The sequence below is a fragment of the Pinus tabuliformis genome, chromosome 4_2 (genome assembly GCF_031772625.1).
Source record: "Pinus tabuliformis cultivar Carrire ecotype Pingquan chromosome 4_2, CPIR1, whole genome shotgun sequence".
Taxonomy (NCBI): domain Eukaryota; kingdom Viridiplantae; phylum Streptophyta; class Pinopsida; order Pinales; family Pinaceae; genus Pinus; species Pinus tabuliformis.
Window position 1 is genome coordinate 757302432 of NC_142304.1, and position 9062 is coordinate 757311493.

Here is a 9062-nt window from a genome sequence, read left to right on the forward strand (position 1 = left end):
AAAATCCTTACAACCAAAATTTCCATAATTTTCCAAGCAATACCTGAGCCTTATTATTACACTAGGCGATTTTAATCAACCGTAATGTTTTATGTTTCATATCTAATGAAGTACTTTCCGAAAACCTAAAAACGTACTTGGCGCCGGGCAATTTCAGGGTGCTTGCATAATTATGGTCGATGCTGGCTTCTCACGTCACCGCCAAATTCAGCCGGCAATATGCATTCAGTGATCGCCGGCGGAGGTGGTCCACTGAAAACACAGCCACTAAAAACCGGCCACGCGTAAGTTAGAGTGGATGGGCATGATCTCCGCCCATGGGAGTGGGAGTCGCGACTCGGGAGTCCTTTAGATAGTCTCCAGCCCGCGAACTTCGAAGTCGCGTTGGTGTGCGGCTGGTCTTTAAAGTTGCAGTGTCTTTCCTCATTCCGAATTCTTTGTCGGGAAAACTTCCATCCTCGCGGTACAAGTTCATTTTATTTTTCTAAAAAATGGAGGCATTCATTGTAAATCATTGTAAATGCAAGGTTATAGGTTCTCAAAGTTTTTAATGGCGTTGAATTCTTTTCCATCATAAAAACATAATTTTCTACCAAATTTTTTGAATTTATTTTGCAACCATTTTTAACATTCTTTTTCATCATAAAAACATGATTTTCTACCAAATTTTTTGAATTTATTTTGCAACCACTTTTAACAGTCGGACAATTCCTCCGCCGCCTGGATAGACGACTCCTTTCTTATATGTTCATATCTCTGATTAGATGTGATGTGAAAGATGCAGCTACGGTGTTATATATGTATGCAGTGGTGTTAAGTTATTGATATATAACGTACTGATAGGTACTAAATATTTCTGATTAAATGTGAAAATATACCGCTAAGGTGTTATATGTATGCAGTGGTGTTAGGTTATTGATATATAACGTCCTGACAGGTACTAACTAGAGATATAATATCCGATGTTAAAGTACTTTACAGTCTACAGTATAGATTCCAGTCTATACAACATTCATGCAAGCTGTTTATAACATATTTATTCTTCAATCTGTTTCCACCAACATTAAAAACCGTTTACAATTGTTTTGAATCATGAGGAACGTTATAAGCATCATTCAAACGTTTTTCGAGAATAAAGAAATTATAGTTCACTGTATTCAATTTTTGCGTTTTTCGATTGAGAGACCTGATTTGAATAAGAGACCGTCAAGATCTCTACCTAGAAATTTGATTTAAAGTACGTATGACACCAATCAAAATTTCTGTTAAAGCTATACCGGAATCATTGGCCTCCAAAGACGCTATTTTTTATTATTTTAACCCTGTGCCGGCCTGAATTTGGCCAGCGCTTGCCTGCATAACTCGAGTCAGTCCTACGAGAATTCTAGAGTTTTCTGAAAAGAATAAGTTCAAATGTGAAGCAAACAAAATTTGCGATTCTGCGAAGTATATGTACACTGTCTTCTTACAGCCAATTAGCAAAATATGCGGAGTATAAATGTAAAACGTTTAGCCTTTGCCAGCATAAATCGAGTTATACAATATTTCGGGAGTTTTCAAAAGAAAAACTTTAAATGCAGGAAAATTAGCAAAATATGCAGTGTATAGCATCTGCCTCCATAAATCATGATAGTCTCGGGTTTTATTTAAAAGAAAAGACTCTAAACAGTCTAATAATTAATTAGCAAATTATTCGAAGAATGCAATTAAAGTGTTTATATTCTTTGTTTTTCCCCTGACTGCATCTGGGACTTTCTGTGCAAATTCTATGTGAAAGATTCTCCATTATAACATTCATCGTGGAAATGGAAGGAATCGTGTGCACATTTATCGTAAAAATTAAGGGTGTGCTCATTTATCATAAAAATTAAAGCTGAAAAAGGCATCCTGAGTAATGAGTAATTAGGGAACACTGCGAAAGTAGATGCAATATTCGTTGCATTTGAATATTGCATTTTGCCGTAGTCTTTAACGCGATTTTTTGAAAGCTTTTCCGGCGATTTTTTCCGGTGAAAATCCGGCAGTAATTTATTGGAATCCAAGTTTGAGAACTAGTTTCTGCACAATGAAAGCGTCCCAGGGGTTTTTCAGGGTGCTGAATCCGAATATGCAATTAAAAAACCATTTTAACTGCAACAAATCATGATTTCATCTCAATTTCTTCCGCCGGATTTCGTCACCGGAATCTCAAAAAGTCGCATTATAGACAACTCCTTGCATTTTTGCCTGTCAGAGTTCAACCGGCGAGCCGCGGAGGCTTCTGACAAGGAAATCTGGAGGCTGGAGCTGATGCACAATAAGAAGGTTATTTATTTTTCTTCGTTTGGATGACTTAAAATGGCAGAAGTGCTCTATTTTCGTTAAAGAAGCCCAGATTTGGCGAATCTTTCTAATTGCGCTTATATTAGCCGTATGTTTTCTGTTTTATCTTATCTTACACGTTTCTATTTTATATTATTTTGTACAGTATTGATGAGTTTGAGGATTTTCGTTGATATTTTTCTTAGTTCTTAAACTTTTCCATCGTAAATTTTCGGTTGACGTGCAAAGAAAATGAGTCGCTGTAAATTTTTGGTTGACGTGCAAAGAAAATTAGTAGCTGATTAAAAAAAATAAATATATGTGCAAAAATAGTCTCCGTGGCAGAAATTGTCTGTCGCTCGCCTCGATCTTTTATGATCGATAATAATTTTCCATCGATTCTCTCTGTGTGGCCCTTCCTGTGTAACTATTAATCACGGCCCTTTCAACCTTGTGCAATGTCGATCAAAGAGCGATTATTTTCCAACCTTACAGGCACAGCTGTTATGAAATTTACTGTTTTTACTTTTAGTCTTTGCTCGCATCTGAAAACGATTCGAAAATCCTCATCAAACCTCTAGCGCAACTGCATTTTCATCAATTGCTTCTTTCAATAATTTGATCGAATTCAAGTTTTAGCTTGAATGAAATGGTCGAGATGGATACATATAAGAAAGCTTCCACTTGTTTCAACGCTGATCTGCAACCGTTTCTACCATGACTGATTGAATCTAATCCCGGGTAATTTCTCAAGAAGTATGTTTGAGATTCTTAACTATTATACTGTGCAAGACTATATGCAGAGATTCATAAATGACATCTACGCATGCATGAAAATTCTTTGAGCCCTCATCTAAAACTCCATTTTTTTCATTTTTTTTTTCATGGAAATTCCTTAAGCGCTCGTCTAAAATTGCATTCTGCTCAAATGATGTGAGAAATTTGCTAATCGTGTTTTCTTTCTGTAGGGGGTTGAATGAGAGATTTTGGTTTTTGGAGGTGTCAGAATTCAAAATCACAGGAAAATTGCCAGAAAGGTCGGACATAGGCGAGGTCCGTGCCTGATGTCTCAGCACTTCAAAAGCCTCACAGGAAGTTGGAACGTTCTTGCTTGATGCCATATGTCAAATAAAAAGGAAAAACCGGAACAAAATAATGCTAATAGTACAGGATCGTTGAATTTTGAAGCAGGTTCCAGCTCAGGTTTCAACAGGGCTGCAAAGGAAAAAGTAGATAAAAACATGGAAAATTCTGAGAGTAAGAAGGGTAAAGAAGATACCAAGAATAATGTTCCGTTTTATAAGTTATTTACCTTAGCAGACACCCTGGATATTACATTGATGAGTATTGGTACTATTGCATCCGTTGCCAATGGGCTTACACTTCCAGTTATGACCATCTTGTTTGGGAGTCTTATTAATGCGTTCGGACAGAATACAGACAACCACAGTTTGGTACACGAAGTATCCAAGGTAAAGCTTATTCCACTTCAGATTTAAAATAACAAAATTGTTTTTTACTTGTTGTTAGACTTTGAGCGTCATAATGCCCGTCGATATCTAGTTCGGCCAAGAAAGAACACAACAAATCTGGAATTGACAGCGTTTAAAGAGTGTTAAAAATTGAAGTGTACTTTTATAAGGCTTGGATTTTCATGGTGAAAATGCCGATTATTGTTCACAATGGCCTTAAAATGCAACTTAAACTGTTATGTGAAATTAATATGTACTATTTTTTTGACACAGAAGAGCAGTGTATTTGCAACATTGAAGTTAGACAAGTTAGTTAAAAGTATTGCCCAGAACAACATGGCCCAAGATTGTAACTTGGAAAATGAAATTTGACAATTTGGAAAGCTCCATGTGAACCTCACAATGTCCAAATTGGAATTTTGCCAGTTGCTGTAATGTCAATATCACGTAATAATTAAACGATTGGCTTGTTCAATGAAAGACATAGATTTTAGTTTGTTACATGCCACCTGAGTTATAGTGAGTTTGATCTTGTGCCTTAACATCTATAGATGTAAAAACTTAGTTTTGCTCTCAGACACCATCCATGAGATGATTGATATTTAACCATCTTGCACTGATTTGGCATGCTTTAATTAGGTGACATTTTGTACTTTCAAAGGCACTTGAAGATCTTGATTAAGAAGTAGCAAGTATGGTGCATGGAAATAACTGTTGGCATGTAGTTTTGTTTCAGAGTTTTGCTTTTATTCCACAGTTTTTGCGGGTTGGCGATTCTATTGTACTGGAAAGAACAACATTGGCTTCGAAAGAAACAACCAAACACTTTATAGTTTTGCTCTCAGACACATCATCCATGAGATGATTGATATTTAAGCATCTTGCACTGATTTGGCATGCTTTAATTAGGTGACATTTTGTACTTTCAAAGGCACTTGAAGATCTTGATTAAGAAGTAGCAAACATGGTGCATGGAAATAACTGTTGGCATGTAGTTTTGTTTCAGAGTTTTGCTTTTATTGCACAGTTTTTGCAGGTTGGCAATTCTATTGTACTGGAAAGAACAACATTGGCTTTGAAAGAAACAACCAAACACTTTGGAAATGAAACCTCCTTAAAGCAGGCCAGGTATTGGTGCAATCCTCTACCAGCTGCTTGTATTAGAGGAAGAATATTGATTCTTTCTAAGTTTTCAAAGGAGTCCAGTTAGCTAAGGAATTGTCTATGGTTGACAGTCAAACGTCATTATTCACACAAACTTTAGGACTGCTATTTAGAGCAAAACTTGTTTGTCGGTCTGAGGATGCCCCTTGTAGAGGGTAAGGTCAGTAGGTCTCATTGCTTTTTTTCAAACATAAAATTGCAAATATTACGTCATGAAATAAGACCAGAGACAGAGATTTTACAATATCGGTCAAGTAACATGAGCAACTAACGATTAAGAATCGAGAATGTTTATAGAGGATACAACTTACAAAAATTTGTTGGCTGCTAAAGTCAATGGATCTAGTCTCTGTATAAAGGAGTGAACTTACATGTCAATTTTCCCTTTGTACTTCTTTCAAATGGTAATTGAAGCTTGAAGGTGTCATGGGCTGAGATCAAAACTGAAGTTTATAATAAAAACTTAAGATGGTAGGTAAGGTCAATCATCAAATTCTAAGTGTGACAGTATAGCATGTGTACTCATAAATTTAATATTAACTTTAATATTGACAGTATAGCATGTCTCCTCATAACTCAATATTTAATTAAATTTTAATGAGAGGAATTGCAGCCAATACAATATACATTAACATAACCACTACGGAACTCCACTCTTGTGACCTTTCTAGCGTCTTGTTTTAAAGATGTTTCTTTTCATATTTTTATCACAGTCCAAATACTGACAGTCATAAGAAACATTAAATCAATCTGTTTATGCAGTGTTGCATATTAAATATGCTATATTGAGCTTGATAAAAACATTTTAAAGATTTTAAATTAGGATGTGGGTACTCTGGGTACTGCATAATTTAATTTACTTTATTACATCTACTTCACAGGATGCAATGCAAGGCCACTTCGTCTCTCATCTTAATTGAATCACCTCTGTGAAGTGGTCATAAGAATGCTTTTTCACAGATTGTAATGACTAAAATGTGCCAAATGATTTATGGGTTTCTGACTGCATTTATTTTGAATTTCTCATCTTGAGTGCAAAATTTACTAGTTTAATTCTAATGTTACATTTATTCTTTTTGTTGCTTTGGGTGCTTCAGGTAGCTTTGAATTTTGTGTATCTAGGTGCTTGTACAGCCGTTGCATCCTTCTTTCGTAAGATATTACCTCCCGCCTTAACTTGATTCTTTGGCTTTTTAAGAACATGATTCTAGTTTCAATCCCCAATGTTTGCTTCTTGTTATTTTCATTATGTAGTCCTGTTATAACAAATCAGTTAAATGAGTGTGAAAATAAATTTTGCTTTTGCTGGGGGACTGTGGGCGGATCATGATATTTCATGATCTAACTTAGTACTTTCTGTGTGGCAGAGGTGGCTTTTTGGATGTACACAGGGAAAGGCAGGCTGCTCGTATTAGGAGTTTCTACTTAAAAACTATTTTAAGGCAGGATATTGCATTTTTTGATTGTGAGACGTCAACAGGAGAGGTTATTGGAAGGATGTCAGGAGACACTGTCCTTATTCAAGAAGCTATGGGTGAAAAGGTAAATCGTAATTGTTATTACATCACTTCCTTTTAAGCAACCCAACTTAAATAACAATGCACAAGATTCATAGCTAAAAAATACATTAGACTGATATCCAAATGAAAACAACAGAACTGAGACACACTTATAGTCAAGATACATTTCTCCATCTAGCCATCCGTTAATCAGTGTCTTCACCCTATAAATTACATTACTAGGGCACATTTGGTAAATGCAACCCTGCTAGCCTACATGCTTTTGCTTCATCAATGGATTGTCTTACATAACAAGATTAATCACTTTCTACTTCCTACCCCATGTAATACATAGCTTTTATTTCACATATTGACAACATACTCCATTCTATATAGCAACAATATTATGGTCCATAACTGCCGTCTGGGAAAATTCATCATCCTAATTGTTTAGGGTTAGAAATCTAGATCACAAACTATAATTATGTCCCAACTAATTCATCTCGTCTTACAAGTTAGTTACAGAGAATTAATTATAACTTTTGAAGGTTAATTGACACGTGGACACATTCAAAGGGTTTGTAAGGATAGACATGCTGACTTGGTACTATGCCACTTAGAAAACTCTGTAGGATGCTTAACGAACTATATATATTACAGGCAAAAACAAAATTTATCTATCATGGAAAAACTATAGGACCTTTTTTATGCAATAAAATTGGAGATATAGTATTCATGAGGTTAGCCAAAAAATTTCAAACATTATTCGTCAAAAATATTTAAGAAATTCTATTTTAAATTTTTATGATGGGCATGATGATATGTTCTTTTTTTTGTTGTCTTTTTTTCTTTTTGTTTCGGGTGGGAGAGGGGTTATGGTATAAACCATTATCATATTCAAGGATGGCATGTTGAAATGGCTTTATTTTTTTGTGCTTATAGGTCACATGAGGTGGATTGTAAGATGTTGTCGTGGCTACAACACCCTCCAAAAGTTTGCCTACCTTCAAATTTTAGAGCCTCTTCACGATCATGCCATCTTTCATTTCAAGTCATCAAGGTCATGCTCGGTCATGTTCTTTAAGTGTTCAAGTCCCTCCTTAGGAATCAAGAGTTTTTTTTAGCTGCTTTTTCAACACCCCATCTTGATGTCTTCACAAGAATGTCTCAAGACAAGTAACCTATGAAATGACAATGACATTGCACACATCTTTGTCAGCAGTGATCGCGTAGCTTTGGTGCACAGTGATAAATGTATTAGCTAGTGATAGTGAAGGTGGCTCTTAACACAGTGATTGCACAGTCCTTAATGATAGTGACTACACAGTCCCTGAGATGCGCAATCCTTATGGACAATGCTTGCACATTTCTTCATGATAGTGCTTGCGTAGTTCCTAGAGATAGAGACTGCACAATCCTTATGGAGAATGATAGTATGAGGGCATCCTCTATATAGTGATTGCACACTCTTTGTCGATAGTGAGAGTGTACTTCTTCAAGTCAGTCAATTCACTCTTGGCTCCTAGTTTCCTGACATGCACTAAGTGCACTCACCAATATTAACTCTAATTACATGTTTGCTCTCCTTGTATAAAGAGTTCAGTCCAGAGCTCATTTTTATTCATCTTTCGCTTTTGAGCTCTGTGCACTGTTGGAGTATAAGGAGCATTCTCTCACTTGTGGTTGCAAATGCCCCATCTTCTGGGTGAGTTTCTCAATTGTCGCTTTTGCTTTTGCAAGTGTCACTTTTTCTTTATTTTTCTCTTACATGCGTCGTTTTTGCTTGCTCTATCTTTTGCAAGTGTCGCTTTTGCTTGCTTTCATTCTTACATGTGTCGCTTGTGTTTTCTTTGTGTTTGCATGCGTCACTTTCACTCTTACATGTGTTGCTTTCGCTTGTTTTCACACATCTTAAGAGCACCATGGCACACCTTCTAGAGGTAGCTCCAACACACTCTCTTGCACTAGTTGATGCTATTTATCATTAGAACATGTGTTGGACACATTCTTATGGCATAACACACCTTTTGGTTGCAGTTGACACTTGTGTCGTAAAGGTACATCTTAAGTGTCACACTTGGAGATAAGTGTCGCTTTACTGTCATTTTGTTGTATGCATGTTGCTTTTGGGTATTGTGTATCTTCTTGCTATGTGCACCAATGTATATATGTGTGCGATCATGTTCAAGACTTGTTACATGTTCTTACTCTCTTGCTCCACTGATCCCACACTTAGCCAATTTTGGAGTTCCCTTTGTCCTCACAACATGTGCAATCAATGACCAATCCATCAACCATTGGCCACTGCACAGTGTGCATTCCTAAGCCACATTGATGAAGTCTTACCTCCTGGAACTACACATTGCTCAATCATAAAGGACAACCTCCTTCAACTATGCATTGAGCAACCTTAGAGTTCAGTCTCTTCATCTTGCTGCCTACACTTGTCCACTGCATAGTCCTTGATCCATCCTGTCTTGTATTGTGCATTGCGTGGTTGCAATGGATAGTGGGATCATCTCTGGACTCCTGCAGTGCTCAATTGTGCAATCCCTTGAGCCTCCCCTTCAAGTGTTACACACTGCGTATAGTCCCCAAGCCTATCATTCTTGTCTCTTGTAGAGCC

The 9062-nt window shown here is 36.6% G+C and overlaps 1 protein-coding gene across 4 annotated transcripts; it reads left to right on the forward strand.

Moving 5' to 3' along the window:
• The first annotated feature begins 352 nt into the window (after positions 1-352).
• On the forward strand, positions 353-6475 carry LOC149171811 (ABC transporter B family member 11-like). 4 transcript variants are annotated; one of them, XM_089427607.1, is made up of 5 exons: positions 358-463; positions 2234-2410; positions 3270-3773; positions 6035-6089; positions 6305-6475. In XM_089427607.1, the coding sequence occupies exons 3-5, from the start codon at positions 3423-3425 to the stop codon at positions 6364-6366; spliced, it is 468 nt and encodes a 155-aa protein (XP_089283733.1). In that variant the 5' UTR covers positions 358-463; positions 2234-2410; positions 3270-3422; the 3' UTR covers positions 6367-6475. The 4 variants fall into 4 exon arrangements, with proteins under 4 accessions (XP_089283732.1, XP_089283733.1, XP_089283731.1 ...); XM_089427605.1 differs by having other exon boundaries at positions 2234-2304; XM_089427606.1 differs by lacking the exon at positions 2234-2410 and having other exon boundaries at positions 353-463.
• Positions 6476-9062: the final 2587 nt, after the last annotated feature.

Coding starts and splice junctions, on each gene's coding strand:
- LOC149171811 (XM_089427606.1), top strand. CDS start 3,423: ATGTCAAATAAAAAGGAAAAACCGGAACAAAATAATGCTAATAGTACA. Junction 3,774..6,034: donor TGGTACACGAAGTATCCAAG/GTAAAGCTTATT, acceptor TGGGTGCTTCAG/GTAGCTTTGAATTTTGTGTA. Junction 6,090..6,304: donor AGCCGTTGCATCCTTCTTTC/GTAAGATATTAC, acceptor TCTGTGTGGCAG/AGGTGGCTTTTTGGATGTAC.